This window comes from Sarcophilus harrisii, chromosome 1, assembly GCF_902635505.1.
Source record: "Sarcophilus harrisii chromosome 1, mSarHar1.11, whole genome shotgun sequence".
Classification (NCBI taxonomy): domain Eukaryota; kingdom Metazoa; phylum Chordata; class Mammalia; order Dasyuromorphia; family Dasyuridae; genus Sarcophilus; species Sarcophilus harrisii.
Genome location: NC_045426.1, coordinates 233077121 through 233101890, shown reverse-complemented (window position 1 = coordinate 233101890; position 24770 = coordinate 233077121). Strand labels below are relative to the sequence as shown.

The window sequence follows — 24770 nt, the reverse complement described above, 5'->3', positions numbered from 1 at the left end:
AGGCCAGGAAAAAGTACAGACAAATATGATGGTTTTGAAAGCTATGAATTTAATTTATTCTGTACTTTAAAAAGAAAACTCGTATACATAACAAATATCTACAGTTTCATATACAATACTCTTTTTCTGTTCTATGTATAAAGAAATACTATCCTTTTAAATTGGTTTTTGTTAAGTTCAGAATGAAAAAATTTTTTAAGTCTATTGGATTTGATAATTAAGATATTATTACATCCTAAGGAGGTCACTGATAAAAAAGGAAAGGTACTATATGAGAAACACGGAAAGATTTACATGAAATGAAATTAATTAAGCAAAATGAAGTAAACAAAGCCAGGAAAAGTATATGTGTATGTGTATATTTATACATACATTGTAACAATATAAATGTAAAGAACAACAGAACAATTGAAAATAATTGTTGCATGTATTGGTCTACCTGCCATCTGGGGAAGGGGGGGGGGGTGGGAGGAAGGAGGGGGAAAATTAGAACAAAAGGATTTGCAATTGTCAATGCTGAAAAATTACCCATGCATATATCTTGTAAATAAAAAGCTATAATTAAAAAAAGAAAAAGAAAATAATTGTTACAAAATTACAAAGAATAAGATTGGTCCCAAAGAAAACAACTTTGCAGAGGCCAAAGTTGGGGGGGGGGGGAGAGTAATGCCAGTGGGTATGAAATATGACGCATAGTCAGATTTTTAAAAATGTATTCATTGTTTTTTTCTACTTGTTCTTTTTCTTTTTATATTATAGCTTTTTTTTATTTTCAAAACATATGCATGGATAATTTTTCAGCATTCATTCTTGCAAAACCTTATGTTTCAAATTTCCCCCCCTTCTCTCTACCATCCCGTAGATGGCAAGTAATCCAATATATGTTAAACATGTTAAAAATATGTTAATCCAATATATGTATATATATATATTTATACAATTATTGTGCTGCACAAGAAAAATCAGATCAAAAAGAAAAAAAATGAGAAAGAAAACAAAATGCAAGCAAGCCAAACAGCAGAAAGAGTAAAAATATTATGTTGTAATCTACACTCAATCCCCACAGTCTTCTCTCTGGGTGTAGATGGCTCTCTTCATCACAAGACCATTGGAACTGGCCTGAATTATCTCATTGTTGAAAAGAGCCACATCCATCAGAATTGATCATTGTATAATCTTGTTGCTGTGTACAATGATCTTCTGGTTCTTCTCATTTCTTTAGCATCAGTTCCTGTAAGTCTTTCCAAGTCTCTCTGAAATCATCCTGTTGATTGGTTCTTATAAAACAATAATATTCCACAACATTAATATATCATAACTTATTTGTTCTTTTTTTTTTTTATGGTTATAAGAGGTGGGCTTCCTGATGATGAAGAGGAGGAGGAATGAGATAAGAACAAACTTGGGCAATGTAAAAACCAAAAGTGTTGATAATTTCTTTTTAAAATACGTAATTTTGTATATGTAGACCCTATATCAGATTGCTTGCCATCTTGGGAAGGGGGGAATGGAGAAAGGGAAGAAGAAAAAAATTTAGAAAAGTAAATGTCAAAAACCACCATGTAATTGGGGGGGTATTGAAATTACATACTACTAAGTAGGAAAAAAACACAACAGGTCATTGTTAACTTTAGTAAAGGGTAAAGGATATAAAAGTAGAGTACAATATAGTTAACTGGATTTTCTCAATAGGTCAAGACAGAGAAAGAAGGAAGAGTGTAGCCAGGAGAGGTAGCATCCTGGGAGGGAATTATGGGGAAGAGGCATTGAAAAGCATAGTAAAAAGGAAGAATGAAACTAGGAATCTTAGGCAAAGGGAAGGATATAATAGCCAGGGATTATGATTAGACAAACAGGAAGAGGAATGTTTTGAAATGATGTAAAGATAAGTGGGAAAAATATACTTGGAATCATAGGGATTATATGTCACAGATAATCTCTATTTCTTGCCATTGTACATTTCTCTGATCATATGTTGTTCAGTTGCTTTATTGTGTCTGGCTCTGGCTCTTTGTGACTCTTATTTGGCAAAGATATTGGAGTAGTTTGCCATTTTCTTCTCCAACTCATTTTACAGATGAGGAAAGTGAAGCAAACAGGATTAAGTGACTTGCCTGGAGTCAAATAACTAGTAAGTATCTGAAGTCAGATTTGAACTCCAGAAGATGAGTCTTCCTGACTCCAGGCCAGGCACCTTATCCACAGTACTACCTAACTATCCATGTTCATATTGACCCTTAAATAAAGACCGTGATTTTTCACAATCTCAACCCAATCATTAATTTTCATTTTTGTGCCATACAAAAAAATTGAAGATAACTATGTAAATCCTGGATATAGTGTATGTGCAATGAAAATTTTGCTTATGATGGATATACTTTTAAGACGTGGTCTTCAGGAATGTGTTGAACCTAAAAGCACTGGGAAGTAAAAAATACATTAATAATATTTTTTGGCAGATATTTTTTTTACCAAAAAATACCAAAAAAAAATAAAATTTTTAGTGTCAGAAATTTATCTGTGAAGTAGGTAGGTTGCTATAAAAATGTTTTATCTAAATTCTATAATGGTAACTATTAGGTATTACCTATATTCCTTAGGAATTGAACAGGACCTGTAGAGCTATGCAGCAGAGAATTGTGGAACTCATCTCCAGAGTTTCTAATGAAGAGGTCACCGAGGAATTGCTACATGTGAACGATGACTTAAATAATGTCTTCCTCAGATATGAGAGGTGGGGACTTTTTTTCCCTGTGAAAAGATTGTTGGCATAATATCTTTGGGATTTTCTCATAAACAAAGGGGGAGAGAGATTAGAAATGGAAAATACTCATTAGAGATGCTAATTTGTCACCAGATGACAGGTGAAATGCATCTTATTCTCCTGGGAATTGAGTCATAGGAAATTGATATGCAGAATTAATATTTGCCCTTTATACACACCATTAGGTTTCTGTTGATTCTTCCCCCTCTTCTTCCCTTTCCACCTGACTCACCCCCTTTTTCCCTCCCCACTCCAGGTTTAGGGAGTTACATAGGACACAGGGCTTTTGTAACTCTAAGTCCCCCTCTTAGGTATTGAACCTTTAAAAAGCTTGAGATAAAAAAAGGGATAAAAAAAATCACTACTGAGAAAAAGGATTGGCTTTTAAATGCTAGTTTGTCTAGAATGTCTGGACACTGAGCCACTGAGAGTAATAAAATTCTGCCTTTGGAAAGGAAAGCATAAGGAAAGAGGAAAGAAAAGAGAACCTAAACCCTATCAGATGCAGTTGTTTTGTTGGTTGCCTTTGCTAAACTCTTTGTTAGAAGTGAGAATTCAGCTGGGGTAGGAGAATATCAGGAAATAGCTGACATAAAAAAACTAAAAACATTTATAAAAGAATTTTTTTAAAAAAGAAAAGAAACTACCTCCATACACTATTTTCTGTTTTTCTATACTTACCAAACATAACTAAATACTAGTAACAAATTAGGAATGCCCCTTTTCTCACTTAAAGACCTCACTTGGAAAGAATAAAAAAGAAAAAAAAGTTAGTGCGCAAACATAGGCTTAAATAGATACAGTATCAAATACTGTTGTATTAATCTCTCTGACATGTTAGTTGTTTCCTAGAATCCCCCAAAATTAGAACTATATGAAATCTTAGCTATCATTTAGTTCTGGAGTCCAGTGAATGTGGATAGATCTTACAGGATCTGTGAAGGTGGGAGGGAAATTCCATCTTTATTTTCACTAAACTTTGTTTCCTTGGTAATCCTTAGCACTTTTTTGTGCATTAAAAATATGATTAGGAGAAGGGGTCTTTAGGCTTCCCCAGACTGCTGAAGGAAACCATGCCACACAAAAAAAGTTAAGAATCCCTGCTTCAGTTTAACCCATTCATTTTGCAGGTGAGGAAATTAAGACACTAAGAAATTAAATAACATGCCCAAGATTCTCTGGCCATCTGGTAAAAGTCAACACACATGTATTCAGAGTGAGAACAGTAATGATGAAATGAGAACTGGATTTAGTGTCAAAAACTTTGGATTCAAATCCTATCGTTTTCATTATGTGTGTGACTTGTGGTTGTTGAGTAATTTTTCAGTTGTTTCCAACTCTTTATGACTCCATCTGGGGTTTTCTTGGAAAAAAATATTGGAATGTTTTGCTGCTTCCTTCTTCAGCTCATTTTATGGATGAGGAATTGAAGCAAACAAGGTTAAGTGACTTGCATATGGCTACTAACTTTCTGAGACCAGAAGTAAACTCCAAAAAGTGAATCTTCCTGATTCCAGGTCTGGCATACTGTCCACTGTGCCACCCAGCTGCCCACCTGTGCAACCTAGGGCAGGCCATTTAACTTATTTTTAAAATTAAAGGATTGGACTGGCTGACTTCTGAGAGCTCTTTTACCTTTAAATCTGTGATCCTGGTCCAGCATCCCATATCTCCAATATAGTACTCTTTTCATCATACCATTGTTGCAGTACTTTATAATCCACTAATTATCAATCAACTTAACTTGGTGATATTATTTTTACTATTATTATCACTAGCAACAATAATAATATACTTCAAGGCCAGTAGATGCTTAGTAAGTTTTAATTGATTATGATAATTTCATATATTCCATACCTCTAAAAAGCTCAGTGAATTTTGCTAGCTGTTATTTTTAATAAATCTTTTCGTCTTCCCGGCATTCCAGTGTATTAGTAGAGTATGGGGAAACTTGGAGTATGCATTTCATTCCCAGTTTACAGGTAAAGAAATCCCATAGTGGGTGTTTGAAGGCCTCAATGGTAGACCCTACCATATACTTAGTAGGTACTTTATAAAGTTTTATTGATTTGAAGCAGCATGAACAAATTCTAGTTATCAGAAATTCCCAATCTAGATAGAAATATTTGAGATGGCATTTTCTTCACAAGATACTAAATGATTTTCTTTTCTTTATTATTGACATTTGCAAGACAACTCATTCAGTCCCCTTCTGTAGCATATGACATGAAAGAATATTAATACCGGAGTGTCAACTTAAAAGTTACCTCATTCCTGAATTGCATTTTTGTGACTCCATCAGAGAAATTGAAGCCACATTGCCTTAAAGAATTATTCCATCTAAATTTTACTTTTAAAATATTTATTTTTCTATTTTGCTAAGAGTATATAAGAACAGAGACATTGATAAGTGTAGGAAGGAAGTCACAACAGGCTGATAACACACCAACTTTAAAATAAATCATAGAAGCTTCTTTCTTCCCAAAAACAAGCTGGGGGGACTGGGGATGCAAGGGGAAAGGGAAGTTATGGAGTAGGTAAAGAGGCACAGAAAAGTCTGGTGCAAAACTTCTAGCTACTAAATTTCCTCTTCATTTTCTGTTTAATAGTAGATTCTTTTACACACACACACACACACACACACACACACACACACACACACATCTCTCTACATACTAAGTTTATGTCTTATTGAACAATTTAGAATGAGAATGGTTTGGTTCTAGGTTTGATTCTGTAGCCAGCAGAGCCCAAACAATCTCAAGCAATTGGTCAGGAATGACACTTCCTATTAGGACAATCCAGTAGCTACTCCCTGGCTTTCATGGATCTTTTCAAGAGGTTGAGGTCCCAGAAGTCTCTATCTTGACTTTGTGATCCCATCCATTTTCTCAAAGAGTTGGTTGAAGTAACCCACTTAACCACCAGCCAAATAGTTAGAGACCTCTGTCTTCATCCAGTACCTTTCTCCTTGGACTGACTGTGAGTGAGAGATAAAGATAAGGAGGTAATACATATTATAGGCATTAACTAATTATTCTTTATAAGAGTCCTATGTAATAGTTACTAGAGCAGGCTATTTAACTTTCCACTTTATTTTTAAAATTAAATAGTAAAATATTACCTTTATTTTGTAGATAGGATGCTGAGGTACCCTCAGATCATAGGGGGAGGTAATGGTGTTGCCAAGGCTGATGTGTCTGTAGGCTGATAGTGTTTGGGAAATGGTGGGTATTGCTCATAATAAACTAATTTTACACACCACCCACTGATCGTATACATCCCAAAATATTCCATCTTGTTGGTGTGAGATGAAAGTCAGAGAATCTGCATCTGTTTACTCTGGCCTTACTGCCTCCCTCTCCCAACTCTGGGAAGGCATATGAAATTGTGTTTGTGTTCCCTAATGAGCTCCCTAAAGAGACCGGGGGCTCCTGCCCTCTGCAAGTAGCACCACGATCCCTCTTCTCTCCCAGACAACTGAGATTTCCCTCATACTTAAATACTTAGTAGATTGTTGTTTGATCCCTTTCCCCATTTGTTCTTTCTTTTCCTTCACCCTGCCAGGTTCGAACGGTACAGGTCAGGTCGTTCTGCTCAAAATACCAGTAATGGAGTAAGTATCTATTCAGAATCCCAAATGTGAAAGTGGGCTGGTTCTACCCCCTATCATATCTTAGCCTCTGATCTCTGTTATTTGCACTTAAAGGTGTTTTGAGTGAGTGAGGAACATAAGTTTGAATTGCCAATATTCTTGGGGAGACCATAGTTGAAGATGAATCAAATCTTAATCACAAATTAATGAATCGCAAACAGGAAGAAATCATTTGCAAGGAAAAAAAGGTTGTAGAGGGTGGGAAGGGAAAGCATAGAAGGCAAAGGCAGGCTATTCTGAAATTTGAGAGTGTGATCACATTATGCCAGCAAAGTCTAATTGATAGGATATCTCTAACTTCTTTTTTCATTCACCTGGTTCCTGCTCTGGTTCAGGAGTTGGCAACTTTTCACTGGTGCTACCACCTGGCTACCAATCAGGAAGCCATTAAAAATCAGAAGGCTGTTGAAAATTGGAAAATAGTATGCATGCTCAGGTTACCAACTCCTATTCTAGTTTGTAATGACTTTGCTTGTTCTTTAACTCTATAGCAAGAAATATGGAACAAAAATTTTACTGCCGTTCTAATATCCTGACAGGTCCTCAATGAAGTAACTGAAGATAATTTAATAGATCTTGGTCCTGGTTCTCCGGCTGTCGTGAGTCCAATGGTGGGTAATACAGCACCACCATCTTCTCTTTCCTCACAACTAGCCGGCCTTGGTAAGTATTGTATTTAATGAAGTCTTTCTCTCTGTGAATTTCTTCAATCCCAGCATATGTCGTTAGAGGCCATATTTTTCAATGAATTTATGTGAGGCAGAATTCTAAATATCTACCTATCTTTCTTTCCAGTTAGATGAGCGTGGGGATAATTATTTTTCTGAAAACATTGTAGAGTTTGTTTTTGACCATATTTATGAGATCTGTTTGTGCCTCACTGCTCCATAGCAACTTTCCAAATCCTGTACTGTTTTTGTATTGGGTAATCATTTTTAAAAGTTAATTAAATTAACAGCAAGAATGTGCAATGATCAACTATGAAAAGCTCTATTCTTTTGACCAATTCAGTGATCCAAATAGACTTTGGACAGAAAATGTTATCTGTATCCATAAAAAGATCTAAGGAAACTGAATGTAGATCAACACATGTTATATTCACTTCTTTTTTCCATTTTATTTTCCCATTCCATGGTTTTTCCCTTTGGCTCTGATTTTTCTCTCCCAACATGATTCATAAAGTGATGTGTATTAAAAATAAATAAACTTACTACCAAAAAAAAGTTAATTAAGTTGCAGCTACCTGAAAATTTAAATAATTCACTAATCCTATGATTTCTTTATCAAAAAAACCACATGAGAATAATTGCTACTATTATATGTATAATGGTAAGCTATAAATGTAACAAAGGGAGCATGCTTGGATTTGCCTTCCTAGGAAGTAATATAAAACATGTTTAGATATTTCCTGCCTGACTTCAGCAATCCAACATGGGGAATTTGGAGAGCCAGTTTTCATCCATTATAATTCATAGGTGCTACTATGTCATGACAAAAAGTCTTCTAATTGGCTGTAGAGGCAAAAGAACTGGTGACTCAAAAGTAACTAACACAAAAGAAATTGGGGCTTCCTGTGTTCATGGACACGGTGTCTGGGTGAAAAATAGGGCAGCTGCTTTTCCCCCAGACAGAAGCTGAAAATAGCCCTCATCACATGAAGCCATCAAGGAAAAGAGACTGAGAAATTGACAGGTCACACCTTTTGTATGTACACTCAGTTCCCATTTAACCATTCCTGTTGCCATTAAGAAGACTTTTCATCATCACCTGTTACCAACCCTTGAGTCATTCTGGCTGAAAACTGACCCCAAATTTCCACCTATTGGTTTGAAACTAGGCAGAGAATATCCATATATGCTCTGTAAAATCCACCTACTAGGACAAATCTGAGCATGCTTCCACTGTTCCATAGTTAATAGCAAGTGAAAATAAATGCCTACAATTTTTTACCATCCCTTTCTCTTTTTCACTTTCATCAAATAACCTGTTTGACCTTGGACAAATCACATAATTCTTGCAACTTCAGTGTCCTGTAAAATGACAAGTATGGACTACATGGCTTCTGAAATCCCTTCCAAGTCTAAATCTGTGATCTTGTGATCCTTCTTGCTAGTCTTTCCCTCCTCTTCTGTAAATTGAAACTTTCCCATTCACTTATAGGTTGATAATTAAAATACATTTATCCTCATCCAAATCCCATATCCCCATCCCTGCAGCTTGTTCCCTGCTCACTGAGCATCCTACAAATGAAACAGGATGTCCTCTAATCTGGTATAAAATGTTCACCTTAACCCATTTTCTGTCTTGGAGAAAAGTGGTATATCTCTGACCGACAGTTAATTATTATCATCTTCAGACTTGGGAACAGAAAGTGTCAGTGGCACTCTCAGCTCTCTCCAGCATTGTAACCCCCAGGATGACTTTGATATGTTTGCCCAGACGAGAGGAAACTCCTTGGCTGAACAGCGTAAGACGTAAGTAGGGGGTTTTTAGTGGCACTCTAAAGAAATTGTGAGGAAGAGTAATTGAGTCAGTCTTGGGTAAAAGCCAATACAAAGGAGTTTCTATTCATAAGGACTAGCGATACTATCCAGAACTTTGAAATGTTGGACTAAAGACTTGGCCTGGTGAGGATATTAAATGAAATTCCTTTTCTCTCCAGTAGAGGAGTTGTTTGTTTGGTAGCAGTGTCCATTACAAACAGGGACTTTTCTTTTTTTCTTCTTTCCCTAAATCACTGTTCAAAATAAAGCAAACCCCACGACCTGCCCTTTGAGATTATATTGAGTAAAGTAGGTCACTGTATAAATTGGAACTGAAAAAAAAAAAAAGTTTTACATGTAGCTTATATTAACTTTGGAGAAGATCAAGATAGAGTACTTCCCTGATCTCTTACCTAAACATCAGCATATGTTAGAGATGAGGAAGCTGTGATATTGTTCCTACAACAAGCACTTTCCTGGATTCTTTCAAATTTTTTGGCTTTTTATTTTGCTTTGGCTTTTTGTCAAAATTTATCCCAAATAAGGATGCTTCTTCATGCCATCTCTGTCTTTCCCTTACGGGCACCACTGCCCTTTGCTCATTAGGAAGTCTTAGGTCCTATTTTCAGCAACCTTCTTTGTCCCTTTTGACCAGAAACAAACCTGAGCAACTAGGTGGCATATTGGAGAGAACTCTAAACTTGGAGTAGGTTTCCTTATCTCTAAAATATGCATCTACCTCTCAGAATTATTATGAAGACCAAATAAGATAATGCTTGTAAAGCACCTTGCAGTCTTGAAAGTACTACATAAATGTTGGTTGTGGACATATTCCAGGATTCTAAAGACAGAACAGTAGTCCATCTCTCTCATTTTGGCAACTTCATTGGAATCAATTGTTTGTGTAACAGAGAAAAGAAAAACTGGGGTAGGAGGGAAGGGAGAAGAGACTGCCCTTCTTTTTCATAGATATAATGGCTCCAGAGCCCCATTATTCAGAAACCTTTGTTCTTAAACCTGCAGGTGAAGTTTATTTTTAATAATAATTAGCATTACTTTGAATTTCTACATAAACTTAGTCTCAATTATATTTCATAGCACTGAATTCAGACATTCTGTTACAAAACCTTGGAAGCATCCCAGTGAGATCACTGTATGATGTTTTTCAGATGAGAGAAAAAAAGTCTCATAGGAAGTTAAAACTCAGGCCACAGTTAATACCTACTTCTCCTAATTCCTATCATACATCAGTAAGACAACAAGATCTCTTAATTTCTTCCCAACAGAGCTATTGGGTAGACTTTCTTGTATATTCAAGAAGGGGACAACATTTCAAATCATTCAGAATAGAAACTTATCACAGATCCCTCCATCATCATTAGCTTGAAATAAAATTGTTTGCCTTTGCTTTGTTTCTAGAGTTACTTATGAGGATCCTCAAGCTGTGGGAGGACTGGCCTCTGCATTAGATGTTCGAAAACAGAACACTGGAGTGGTAGGTTTTTAAACCTGTTTCCCCATGTGGAAAGAAGATGTTTGAAAACAAAGCTCCCCAAAAGAAAAGAATTGTTGAATAAATCCAGCTAGAAAAAGGGAGAGCTCACCTTAGCAATGAACAGAATAGTCCTTCACTGAACTATACGTATTGGGGTACAACTGTGCTTCCCCCTTAGAGTTTGACCTCCAGCTTGGACTGTTTTGATATTTTGTCCTTCAGGGAGAGAAAAATTCAGTGAAAGAGACTATTTAGAAATATTATATTTACTTAAAGAAGGAGTTTCACAAGGAAGGAGCATGTAGTTTTATTGTTAGCATGATTATTAAGAAGTATTAAACCTGCATGAGGTAACAATCTTGAAATATTTAATTTTTTTGAGTTCTTGTAACAAAAAAGGAAGAAGAGTTGGGTAAGTGGATGGTCATGACTGTTTGCAGAATTAGAGAGAATAATTCCCAAAAAATTAAATTTCTAATAGAATTTGAGAAGGTCCTTGTTTATAAGTATCACTCTTTACCCCTCACCTCATGTGACTTCTTACAAAGGTTCAAATAACATTTTGAGAAAAATGAAAAGAAAGCAACCAGAAGAGAAAAATGAGGGCTTTTCTATTTAAGTATCCCTCTACTTCAACCCCTACTAGACCTGAGAGGCTAGAGGATATGTGGGGGATAGGGGTATGGTGAAGTGGGATATGGAAGTTTGTGGGAGATGGGTAGCTTGGTAGGAAACTTTCCCACAGGTCCAGTCTATTCTTAACCAGGAAGGAGTATAAAAGGACACTGGCCTCTTACTATTAACATTGCCATTTTTTAAATCTCTGTTTTGTCTAAATGAATTTGCAGGCACACCACACAGTAATATTCCATTCATTTTTGCCTCCTGCAGAAAAACAAAACAAATAGCAATTTAGAATCTACCAGTAGAACATTTGATGAATTAAAACAGCAGTGTCCCTCTCAATATCAGCCACTAGGGAGCATTGAAGAGCTAGTCCAACATCTGCCAGGACCTGGGTCTGTTTCATAATAATTCTGGGCTTTGCTTTCCCTCTGAACTGCAGCAGCCCTGATCACATTGGCTGACCCAAAGCATTTCCAATATCACAACCTCTCCCTTTTTTTTTTTTTTTTTTCCTTTTTTGCTAAATGAAATGTGAAAATCCAGATATGAATGTACAGCTATTTTTTTTTTTTTTTTTTTATTTAATAGCCTTTAATTTACAGGATATATACATGGGTAACTTTACAGCATTAACAATTGCCAAACCTCTTGTTCCAATTTTTCACCTCTTACCCCCCCCACACCCCCTCCCCTAAATGGCAGGATGACCAGTAGATGTTAAATATATTAAAATATAACTTAGATACACAATAAGTATACATGACCAAAACATTATTTTGCTTGTACAGCTATTTTTTAATTGAGCTAGTGTGGGAAAACTAATATTCAGAGTAAAAGAACCCATCCAGATTTTGAATTACAACTTTAGTGATCAGGAATAAATGCTTTTTTTCCTTGATGGTGAACACTCTGGCCCAAAATCTTGCTAAATCAATTCACACTAGCATAAATGGTCCTTTGTGCCCAATGTTTATCATTTCAGAAGACTTAGAGCTATTATAAGTTGACTGGTCAAAGTATTCCAATCCTGGTAGACTTAGTGGATGTGATGAACTTTAACCTGTTTAAGTTAGAGGCTTGGATCGCCCCACTGTTTTCAAAGATCCTAATTTCTGTCTTATCAAATAATGGGCTTTTAATTGCTTAATTTCTATATTGCCTAATTGGAAGAAGCCAAGGTCTGGAATCTGTTAAGAGACTTGGAAATTATATAAAAACAAGTTAACTATCTGGGAAGTATATCTCTCCAACTCAGTATTTATGATGATGCATAATATTGAGAGTTTCTTCTTGATCACTAAACTTTTTTCTCTTTTACAGAGGGGCTAAGGGAAACATTGTGGGTTTTCATGGGTTTTTAATTGAATAAATAAGTGAATATGAATAGTAACTTTTCTTTCACTGCTGGTACACTATTAACTTTTTTTGTCACGAGTATTGCTGTGATTTCTTTCTTTCTGGGACATTTCTTTTCTCTGCCCAGAGGAGAGGTAAAAGTGGGAACTCCGACATGGAGCCTATAGACAAGTGGCTAATTACACAAGGAATGGTGAGATATCACCAGTAAAAGCAAAACCTCCTATTGTCCGTCCCTCCTCCTTACCTCCCCCATCCCTGCCTTTGTAATAATCATCTTCTGTTTACCTTCCCCAATCTACTGAACCTTTGTGAATCAGACAGTACAAGGTTTCTTTTGAGAGCCAAATTTGTACTTTGTTATAATCTTCTTAAACTAGCCTTCCAGCCTAGTAAAACACCTGAAGTGCTTTTCTGATGCTATTTATGTTGCCCTTAATGATTTTTAAAATAAGCTTGGAATGGGCAGTGAATCCCTTTTCTTCCTTTTACTGTCTTGATAGCCATATGCAGTATCTGATTTTCCAGGATAAATCCAAGTCTTACAGGTGATTTAGTTCTGGGAAGTGATACTTTTAAAGGAATTAATTAAAAGCAAACCAGTCAACAGAGAACATTCATGTTGCACATGCACTTTGAAAACTTGGAATTGAAATGAACCCTTGGTCCTTAGGCCTAAATAGATATTGACTTATAAAATATAAATTCTTTGCTTTCTACCCATGGCCTCCATTGTATTTGACTTTTGGGTAGCCATTTTACATCTCATCAATACTTATTGAATTCCTGCTACATACAAAGCATTATCTTAGCAAGTTTGGGTATGGAAATGGGGGAACTTAGAGAGATATTGAAAAACTAGGAAAGCATGGTCCCTAAATTCAGAGGGCTGAAAAAACAGTACCTGTGAGGACACAAAGAACATAATGCTAACTCTGTATGTGATATGTGGAAGGGATATGCAACAATTAATGATAAATTGGGTTTAAATTAGCATGAATGGGGCAGCTAGGTGATGCAGTGGATAGAGTACCAGCCCTGAAGTCAGGAGGACCTGAGTTCAAATTTGGCCTCAGATACGTAACATTTCCTACCTGTGTGACCCTGGGCAAGTCACTTAACCCCAATTGCCTCACCGAAAAATAAATAAATAAATTAGCATGATTTTCTTTAACTTTGAGAGTTTTATCCATCTCAGTTTTTTAAAATGTTAGTTCCTACTTGAGGGACCCCCTAAACTCCTCCATTGGAACCTCTAAACTAGGCTCAGTGGATGAGTAGAAGCTTTAAGGATGTTGAAAATACTCAACAGTACTCTAAGAATAGTCATATTTAGGAATCCTTAAGTGGCTAGTATTTTTTTCTAATTGGCCTTAGAATCCCCTAAAATACAAACCAGTATAAGCTTACCATGTGAAGCAATTTGGGGGAGACATAACCAGGGAACCCTAAGTATATTGAAACATTTGATCTCTTCTAAGTTGTACCAGTTCTTCTACATATTTCTTTCTTTTTCTTTCTCTTTCTCTCTCATACACACACACACACACACACACACACACACACATTCTCTCTCTCTCTCTCTCTCTCTCTCAAAAAATACTGGGAATTAGAGGGAAAGATTGGGAATTTATCCTAATTCTATGATCTCTTTATAAATCCATATAGTTCTTTGACTGAATTGGAAGAATCTATTCCCTTTTCTTTATCTTTACTATCTTGCCTTTTGGTCATTACTCCTGTAAAAAAGGATACTGCAGCCTTCATGTAGACAGCCCTGCTGGCTGAGTGAATTGGAGCTAACATCTGCCTCCGTTGACACAGGCTGCTTCCTTGCCATATAAACGCAGTAGAGTTCTCTAATTTCCCTATACCCCTTAAGACAAAAAGAAACTAACAGTTACTTTTAACCTGGTGTCTCTTCTGCCTGACTGTAGTTTTTGTTATTGTTTTTAACAATATGTATTAAATGCTTTGCCACTATTTACAATAGAATGGAAAACCCCAGTCTTTCTAAATCTCCATAGTGCAAGTTCTTTATTTGGTAACTTTTTGTATCACTGAGCGAGAACAGGAGGAGGAAGCTGTTATAGCCCTAGGTCTGAGTTGATCCTGGGGTGTAGGGAAGTATTTTACTATCTCTTTTTAAGTGGCACCAGAGTTATATAAATTGCAGAATTAAATTAAATCCTTTGATCTCAGAAGTCAATAAATAACAGATATTAAGTTTTTTACACATTTCCCACTCACTAGTTCCTATGTAACTTTTCCTTTGCATTTTGCTTCTCTCTTCTTCCCATTTTACCCCTTTGTCTTTATCCAAGTTAAAAAAAAAAAAGAGTATTGAATACTCAGCCTTGTGAAAGGCACTTTGGAGGAGATAAAGCTATGAGATACAGCTTCCTATAAATGAACCTACCATCTAGTTGGCCAGATAAGATATACGCTTGAAAGATAGTTAAAAAGCAATTTACGATTTAAATAGCAGCTCAAGACCAACAATAGAAGAGATGTTACCACTCTAGGCATTATTAATTGTGAAAGGAATGATACAGACAAATAAGTGCTATTGGAATCCAAAAGAAGAGAATTCTTTAAGTCAGAGTGGTCAGGAAATCTTCACTGAGGAAGTGAAATATGAGTCAGGCCTTCTAAGATTGATATGTTTAGTTTCTTTGGTTTGTTTTTGTTGTCTCTGTCATTGGACCAGCTGGACACATGGATTAAAAAATAAAATCTAGACCTCTGTACATATCAAGAGTCTGTGATTTGTTAGTATGAATATTTTGATTGGTGCCCAATCAAAACCTCTCTATAATTTAGTAGATGTTCTTCAGGAATTGCCATGACTAAAAAAAACTCATCTTGCACACAATGCAGTCAGATGAATTTCTCCAAATTTGGCTAGGTCTGTCCTTCAGCCACATAGATGCCAGATCATATTCCAAAGTCTTTCTTTCTTAGTCGAACTTGATGAAATTATTTGTTCTGTTGACAAACTTTGAGAATTCAAGATCACCTCAAAAAGGCAAAGAAAGACATTAGTGAAGGGATCCTCTGAATGTGATCTCACATAAAATGACTGCAATCCTGACTTTTCCTAACTCATTCCTAGCCCATTCTAGTAATGGCAACATTTAGCTTGAATTGGAGTACAACATCCCAGAAACCTAGAGTGTAAGAGTTTAGAAAAGACATTAGAAATAATTTAATCCAACTGCCTACAAATGAGGAAACAAACTCAGAATAGTGTTGCTAAATTCACATGGATAGTATAGGCAGGCAGAATTAAGACTGGAGGCCAGCTAAAGGGACTCTTAAATATGCTGCTTGTTCCTACTATCATCTAGTAAATGGCAATGGTTTAAGTTCCTTAAGACATCAGCACATTCACTTTAGAAAGAAACCCTAAAACGCTCAGCTCCAAAAGGCAGAATTAGTAGCAATGAGTAGAAAATGAAGAGTCCATAAGTAAGGAAAAATTTAAAATCATAACTGTCCCCAAAAGAGTGAGCTTCTTATGTAGCAAATTCTTTTCTACATATCTTCAACTAGAAACTAGATGACACCATAGCAGAGCACTTGCAGTGCGATTCCTGTTCTGGCATAGGATGGATTGGAATTGAGGAATTGTAGTACAATAAGCAAGTCTTGGGTTCAAATCTCATTGTTGATACTCCTAATTGTCTTACTATAGGCAAGTTGCTTGACCTCTCTGGGGCCCAGTTTCTCATCTATAAAATGGGTTTAAAATATTTATAGTACTTATTTCATGGAGGTAGTTATGAGGTTCAAATGACATAATGTATATAAAATGCTTTCCAAACCTTAAAACACTATCAATATCAATTATTATTATTATTATTACCCCTGTAATCCCTTCCACTTCTGCTGTACAATCTTTTCCTAGCCTGTTAGCCCCTGGAGAATAAAACTGTTTCTATTCCTCACCATCAGTTTCCTTTGAATTAGTGTTTCTACAACCACTCACAAGGAAAGGAAAAACTTCTTTTCCTTTTTAAAACAGTGTCCTGTTCAGTTTTATGTCTGACCACATATATGTGATTAGAAATCATTAAGCATTATAGGAGAGTGTTTATTAGGATATGAAGGTTCAAATAGCTCATCTGTACAAAACCAAATCTCTGTTGTATGTCTGTTAATAAATATACTCGATGGAAATTCCTACTCTGGAGTCTCCTGCCCATTAGAAGGGGAAAGTTCCTTAAGAGCAGGGACCATCTGATTTTTGTCTTGTACATCCAGTTATTATTGTAGGCCCTTTAAATATGCTTGTTGAATAAATGAGTGAATGACCTTTCATACATTAACTACTTCATTTCAGCAATTTCTGAGTCATTTGTTTGCTAAATTAGAAAGCCATCACACCATAGAGTTGAATGATTTGCCTTTTAATTATAGAATCCTAAAATGTTAGAGCTAGAAAAGACTTGAGTTCCACTAGTCCAACCCATTCATCTAAAAGATGAGTAATGACTTAGTAAGTTCATGCAACTAATTAAGAACTAGAATCTAGCTCCCCTGGGTCCCAGTCATAGATTCTATTGGATTATAAGATTTAAAACTGTAAGGAACCTTAAGAGATCATCTAGTCTAATGCCCTCATTTCATAGTAAAAGTAAACATGAAATGTTCTTTTATTACATTACTCTGTTTTTCTTTGACCTGATTTCAGATTTCACTTTAAAAATACCTAAAGACATATTTAATCATTTGGATTCTGCTACATGATTTGTACATTACTTAGTTGCTAAATCAAAGAGTGAACAATTTCCCCCATGCTCTAACTTTTTGATTTTCCTGAAATCACCATCCTGAGGAAATTCAGTATTAAACTAATTTTTTCTTAGGATATATTAGCTGTTGTACCAGATTCAGTAAAAGAAAAAAAAAAGATAGAATTCCTTCCCTCAAATAACTAATTGGAGTGGTGGGGAAATGTTGGAAGGCAGCTAGAAGGCCCAGTGGATAGTGGTTCTGGGCCTGGAGTAAAGAAACTCATCTACTTGAGTTCAAATATGACCTCAGACACTTATTTAGCTATGTGACCCTGAGCAAATCACTAGCCCCATTTGTCTCCATTTTCTCAGCTGGAGAAGAAAATGGCAAACTTGTCCAGTATCTTTGCTAAGAAAACACCAAATGGGGCCACGGAGAGTCAGACATGACTAAATAACAGAAAGAATGTTGGAGAGTAATTCACAGAAAAGTCAGGAGTATCTGAATATACATCTGAGCCTTGGAAATAATATCTGAAAAAACTATACCTCCTAGCAAACATTATTTTTGTCTTGGAGAAGGCAGAAGACAATAATGATGATCCTTATTTCTAGAATTATATTTTTCCCCCTTAAGGCAATTGGAGTTAAGTGATTTGCCCAGGGTCACACAGCTAGGAAGTAGAAGTGTTTTGATTTGAACTCAGGTTCTCCTGACTTCAGGGCTGGTGCTCTGTTCACTGCACCACCTAGCTGCACCCTGTTTATATAATTCTTGATGGCTTATGAGGCATCTTTCTCAGAAACAACTCTGTGAATTGAGGGAGGAGTGCAAATATTATTCCAAACACTATGTAGATACAGAGCTGTATGTAGACACACTAAAATACACAGATAATGTGACCTGCTTAGGGCTACAGCGCTAATAAGTGATGGAACAGGGACTCAAATCTAGGTCTTTTTTCAGGTTCTGGGCTTTTTCCATTACACTCCCCAGCAAGGTATGAAAAAGGCATAAAAATGTGATAGTGATAATTTAAGAATTCATAGATATCATATGTTTGAAATAATTCTTTACTTTCAAAGTAACAATTCTTGAGTTCTAGCATTTTATAAGTTCCCAGAGGCAGAATATCCTCATTTTAAAATTTAAAAACTCTAAAAATTGGCACAACCTATGTATCTGCATGTATATGTGGAAGAAAGGCACATTTATCAACCATTTAGAAGTTAGCATACTTTGCTTGTGTGGACATTACTTTGTTGCCCACATTAAGGATTTTTAGCACATCATCATATCAGATATCTGTGCCTGGAAAAGTGACTAACTCCTGCTTTCTTGTGGAGAGGCTTTTTTGATCTGCTTATTTTCAAAATTTTGATGAGAGATTTGACCATTCAATCTGCTTAAATTCCAGGCAATTAAATAAACCATTAGGTTGAAAATAAAAACAACAGACAAAAATTCTTCCTCCTTTTGGAAACTTCCTCAGTCTTCCATACTTCCAAGAAATGTGAGACCCATTTTCTAAAAAGTATTCTAGAGCCCAGGGCAGGACCACTATTTCCTATCCTCAGAACACCCTCATCTCTTTATCTCCTTGTTGCCACACCTATCCATCTCATTCATCTCTCCTATTGCCCTTCCCATCAACAAAAAATTTCAAAATTCTTTTGGCTAGACAAATGAAGGGCCAGAAGTAATCTTTAAAACCTTTCATTTTCAGCAGGTTGGCCACCCATGGTCACCCTTGTCTGTAGTAGCAGTGTTTTCCAATTGCTACTACCAGTTCAGTTGCCAGACCAGACCTGACAGGAGTCTCAGAGATAAGAACTCGCATCAGTTGGATTCCAAACTCTAATACTGATGCTGACTAGTGACAGCCAATGAATGCAGTTACTGTACATTTATGGTTTGGTTAGTTGAAATCCAGAATTTAGTTGAAGTCCAGGATTAGTATCTGAGATTGTGACTTTCTACAATCCTAAGCATTGACTTAGGTGATTCTTTTCAAAGACTAAAATAAGAGTCAAAAAGTTATCCATTTTAAGAACATGTACTGCCATGTTTTCCCTCCCCCCTTTAGTATCCCTTTTTATTTGCTCCACTTTTTAGGATTTCTTTCCTTCCACTCCTTGTTTGGTTTACCCTGCCTATTTATGATTTACTTCACATGTTGCTCTTACATATTTGGTTGCTGTTTCAATGCATTCTTATGTTTAAAATTTGTGTGCCTTGTTGGTCATGTTTTGCTCAGTGTGTTTTGAGTTTTGTTGGGGAGGCGGGTGGTTTTTGATTATTTAATTTTGTACTCGGTATTTTGTTTTCTTTTTGCCCTGGCTGTTTGTGGGTTTTGCCTGGCTCGGTGGCCCTCTTTGCTGCATTCCATAGATCCCTGTTGCGCAGTCCTCTGTCATGGATGACATTGAGGTGTGGCTCAGTACGGACCTGGTGAGATTTTGACTTTTATATATATATGTATATATGTTTTTTTTTTCTTCTTAACCTCCCTTCCCTAAAAACTGGAGTTATCCATTTTATATACTAACAAAATCAGTAAAAAGCTTGCCTTCAATAGCAGGTAGTCCACATGGGTGTCTGGTCTTTCCAGCTTAGCAGGGTGCTTCTACCTGAAGTTCCAGTCAGTCTGTAGTATATTCTTAGCCTCATATATGATTAAAAACTCATTATCCCTTCTTTCCCCTCCCTCCCTTTCCCCAACCTTCAGGGTTTTGTTTTTTTTTTAAACCTCCATCAGACCTCTCTCATGTGTCTCTTTGATTTGTAATTGAATTTTATAAGACCCTTTCCTCTATAAGCAGTGTTTCTACCATAAGAAAACTCATAATTATTAAGAATATAGGGGAGGAAAAAAAATCACCCTTTCTGCCATTAGAAATACATTGCCAGTGAGATGATGAGGAAGACTTGATGGTGCTCGTGTTTCATGGAGAATTATTCCAATATCTGGACTGTCCCCTAACAAACTGTTCTCCCATAGCACTAGCTGCATCAACTGTCCAGATGTCAGAAGGCACAACTATTTAGCAACCTTTCATTTCCTTCCACTATTGTCAGATGAATCCATGACAGAGCCAGAACAAGACAAGACCTCTCCCACTCATCTCAAGCACTCAAGTGCTTTCCAAAGCAGTTCATTATCAAATAGAACAGTACTTAAAATCTAATGTAGCCCATCAGTTTCTTTTTCATGAAAGTAAAAAATATGGCTTCCTTACTAACCTAGGGTGCTTTTCGCTTCCCATTCATTTTCCCAAAAACCTTTCGTGTTATAGTTTTCTTTGGCAAGGGAGATATATGGTATGAGAATAAAGTGCGTGGGAGTTTATTAATTGTTTCTAAACTGTCAGTTTCTACCCTGGTTTTATAACACTCCAGAGTGGACCAATCATATCTGTGAGTATAATAAAATTCTCAAAACGAAATAATTTTAATTAACTTTAATTAAAATTTCTAATTTAAAAATACAGTAAGTATTGGAGGTGATAGGAGCCTGGATAAGATCCAGCCAACTATAGTAGTATTTCACAGTTTCAAAAAGTCTGAGAAACATAGCTTTCACAAAGGATGTATTTCTTCCTCTTCAGTAGCTCTTCTTTTCTTTACAAGCAAAGAGGCTAGAAGAAGGAATAGAAATTAATTGCAGTTAGAATAGTCAGTATCCATCATCTATAGCATATGCTCATAGTTTCTGCCATCTTATGACCTGAGAGAAACATCAAAGAACCCTAATGGGGAGGTCATGTGATTCATCCCTTGACTTTGGACAGGATGATACTTGTTTTATACAAAAAGAGAGCTGCATACCTTTCCCCATTCTGCCTAGCTCTTGAGAATCTAAAGGCCCCCTTTGTAAATATACCAACCATGCAGTGCTTCCATGGACCAGGGAGGACAGTGGAAAAGATCAAGTGGAAAATGAAGAGCTAGAACACCGCTGGGGACACTAACTCTATCTTGTCTTTGTTCCCATTGCAGAAAGGTGATGAGCCGGAGGAAGGAGTCACCAGCGAAGGTAAGCATGCAGCACACAAAATGATCTTTACTGCCAAAGATTCTTTTTTTCAACATGCTTAGTGAGCATTGACTCGGGTCCATTTGAGGTATTATAGCAACTATAGGAAAAAAATAAGCCATGGCTCCTCTCCTTAGGAAATTCACAGTCTAATTGGGGAGACATATATGAAAAGTCAAATACCACCATAAGACAGTATGTGAGCCTGCAAATTCCTCTTCCCCCTTCCCCTCAACTTATTGTTGCCTAGAACCAACCAGTCAGAGCCACTGTAGCATTGGAAGTGTTCTCTTCAAAGTCAGGGAGGAGAATGGCATTGGAGCATTGTGACTGAATTGCATCAACCATCCAGGAAGAAAACTCAGGTGAAGCCTTAGGAATTGAGTACTTACAGAAATAACAGGAGTAAGCTACTTTATTTTTTAATTAAAACTGTTTGGAAATTGAGCAATTTATTCACTATGCTGATTTTGAGCTCCTTCCACTACTTCTTGTTCTTATTCCTTCCCCTACCTCTTTTCGGTGAATTTGGATTGTTCTCTTAGTTAAAATTAAGTTAGGTGCTCAACAGTATTGTCTTCTCTTTCCCATCTCCCTAAGAAAAAATCTACCATGGAAGATTGAAAAAGCTTCCAATTAACATTTTTCTAAAAAAGGAAATTTAATTTTCCATTCAGATAAGCTTCACTTTGCCATCAAGGAGAGAGGAAGATCTTGTAACATGAAATTTTTACTGTTGTCCACTCTCCCCAAACCAAGTGCAGTGAGATCGTTGATAGCAGAGGGAAAATTGTATGTGAAGTCATAGCCAACATTTGGAGCTCTCACACCAGTCCAGAAAAGCACGAGAATATTAGAGAATAAAGAAGCCTTAAAAAACTTTCCATTTAGTCCAGTCTTTTGTTGCCTGAAGTCCAGAGAGGGAAGTGATTTGCCTATTGTTAAACAGCTGGTGATAGCAGACCTGGAATTAAAAACCAGGTCTCCTTACTCAGGTATGATGTATTTGCTACTGGACCACATCAAGTATCACCTTTTAGGAGCCTGGGAGACATAAAGCTAAATAAATTTTTTAGTGTTTAATTTTCTCTTTACCTTACCTACTAGAACCTTTGTAAATTGTTTTTTTAAAGCGAAAAAGTTCCCAAAACTTACCAGCCCTTCTCCTCTTTTGAATTTAATATCCTATCAGCCCAGTAACTCAACCAAAAGATTCAGGTTACATTTGCATGTTAGACGCATAGCAGGGCAAGTTTTATGAGCCCTGTCCATTTTGTGGCTTAAGGTACAACACACCTAGAAAAAGTATTAAGGAACAAGTCCTGTCAAGTTGTATTGTCTTTGTACTCTAATTGTACAGTGTCTAAATCCTACCCTGGCTATGCTCTCTCACCCTATCCCAATCAAACAAGCCAAAAAGGAACTTTTTTTTGGGGGGGGGGGCAGTTGATTTGTTAGGAAGTAGTTTTCTAAACAAGAATATGTTTTCTTTGCCCCAGCTTTTTTCTTAATTCCCTAAACAACCTCATAGTAGCCTTTCATTTTTCTCTATTTTGGTAAAGTGGTGCCTCCAGCAAAAGAATTCAACCCAGAGGTTGAGGCCCATCCATCCCACCCCATAACCATTACATCCTTAGCCTTTTTCAATTTGATATGTAGTAGAAGAAGCTGTGCACTGAGAGGCCGGAGACTGGTTTCTAGTCTAAGCTTCACCAATAATTCACTGTGTAAACCATGTAATCCCTCTCTGGAATTCCCATTTCCTTCTCTCTATCACTAAGGTTGGGCTTCAGTGCCTCTAATACTTTTCCTTTTTCTCCTTCAGGTTTCTCATAACCTCTTTTCTCTCCCGTCTCTTATCAAAACCTCCTCTCAGAAGGGGTTTGGTATTCAGACATTTATACTTTAGTATTATTGCCATTGTATCTCTTTTCCCAGTAGATGCAGCCAAGCAACTTCCAATAATTTCTAATTTGTTCAGGGAACCTCATCCAGTACTTTATGGTCATTTGTAGCTCAGCTTATTCTTCCAAAATATCCCAGGTCTAGGAGATAGGAGATCATTATATACTTCAACAACAATACTATATGATGATCAATTCTGATGGACGTGGCCCCTCTTCAACAATGAGATGAACCAAATCAGTTCCATTTGTTCAATAATGAATAAAACCAGCTACACCCAGTGAAAGAACTGTGGGAAATGAGTGTGAACCACTACTTAGCATTTCCAATCCCTCTGTTTTTGTCTGCTTGCATTTTTGATTTCCTTCTCAAGTTAATTTTACATTATTTCAAAGCCTGATTCTTCTTGTCCAGCAAAATAACTGTGTGGATATGTATACATATATTGTATTTAACATATACTTTAATGTATTTAACATGTATTGGTCTACCTGCCATCTGGGGGAGGGGATGGGGGGAAGGAGGGTAAAAGTTGGAACAGGAGGTTTTGCAAGGGTCATTGCTGAAAAATTACCCATGCATATATCTTATAAATAAAAAGCTATGATAATTTTTTTTAAATATCCCAGATTCTTACTGGTATGCTGCTCACCAAAAGAACAGCAATGAATTTGGAACTATGCTCAAAAAGTTATCAAACTATGCATACTCTTTGACCCAGCAGTGTTACTCTGGACTTATATCCCAAAGAGATCTTAAAGGAGGGAAAGGGACCCACATGTGCAAAAATGTTTGTGGCAGCCCTCTTTGTGTGGCTAGAAACTGGAAACTGAGTGGATGCCCATCAACTGGAGAATAGCTGAATAATTTGTGATATATGAGTGTTAGGAAATATTATTGTTCTGTAAGAAATTACCAACAGGATGATTTCAGAGAGTCCTGAAGAGACTTACATAAATTGATGCCAAGTGAAATGAGCAGAACCAGAAAATCATTATACACAATAACAAAATTATACAGTGAAGAGTTCTGATGACGTGGCTCTTCAACAATGATATTATTCAAACTAGCTCCAATTGTTTAGTAATGAAGAGAGTCAACTACACCTAGAAAGAGAACTATAGGAAATGACTGCGGACCACAACATAGCATTTCCACTCTTTCTATTGTTTGCTTGCATTTTTGTTTTCCTTCTCGGGTTTCTTTTCTTTTTTTCTAGATCCGATTTTTCTTGTACAGCAAGATAACTATAAATATGTGTGTGTATATATATGTATGTTGGATTTTACATATACTTTAACATATTTAACATGTATTAGACTACCTGCCATCTAGGGGAGGTGATGGGGAGAAGTAGGAGAAAAGTTGGAACAGAAGGTTTTACAAGGGTCAGTGTTGAAAAATTACCCATGCATAAGTTTTGTAAATAAAAATCTTTAATAAGAGAAGAAGAGCAATGAACCAACTTGCATTCATTAAGCAACTACTTTGTTCATAGCATTATATTAGGCTCTATAGGGGGAAATATAAAATATATATTTTTGCATATATGCATTTTAAAAAATAAATTTGTAATACATATATTCAAAATTTTTACAACTCCTTTGCACCAGGAGTTTGCTGATATAGTAAGAACATAAGATGAATACATGTGAACTAATTGTTATATAAGTCATTATGTAATGAAATTCTAAATTGTACAATGCTGA

At 36.3% G+C, this 24770-nt stretch overlaps 1 protein-coding gene across 5 annotated transcripts in view; it reads left to right on the top strand.

Moving 5' to 3' along the window:
* The window catches only part of TOM1L2 (target of myb1 like 2 membrane trafficking protein), a 181669-nt gene that overhangs the window by 144250 nt on the left and 12649 nt on the right, over positions 1 to 24770 (top strand). For 3 of the 5 annotated variants that reach the window (XM_031938502.1, XM_031938484.1, XM_031938505.1), the window contains 8 exons: positions 2601 to 2734; positions 6332 to 6380; positions 6959 to 7082; positions 8776 to 8893; positions 10322 to 10397; positions 12508 to 12573; positions 19512 to 19571; positions 21120 to 21156. In XM_031938502.1, coding sequence (XP_031794362.1) covers positions 2601 to 2734; positions 6332 to 6380; positions 6959 to 7082; positions 8776 to 8893; positions 10322 to 10397; positions 12508 to 12573; positions 19512 to 19571; positions 21120 to 21156 — 664 coding nt within the window. The remainder of the gene's footprint in view (positions 1 to 2600; positions 2735 to 6331; positions 6381 to 6958; positions 7083 to 8775; positions 8894 to 10321; positions 10398 to 12507; positions 12574 to 19511; positions 19572 to 21119; positions 21157 to 24770) is intronic. The other 2 variants (XM_031938490.1, XM_031938495.1) reach the window with 2 other exon arrangements.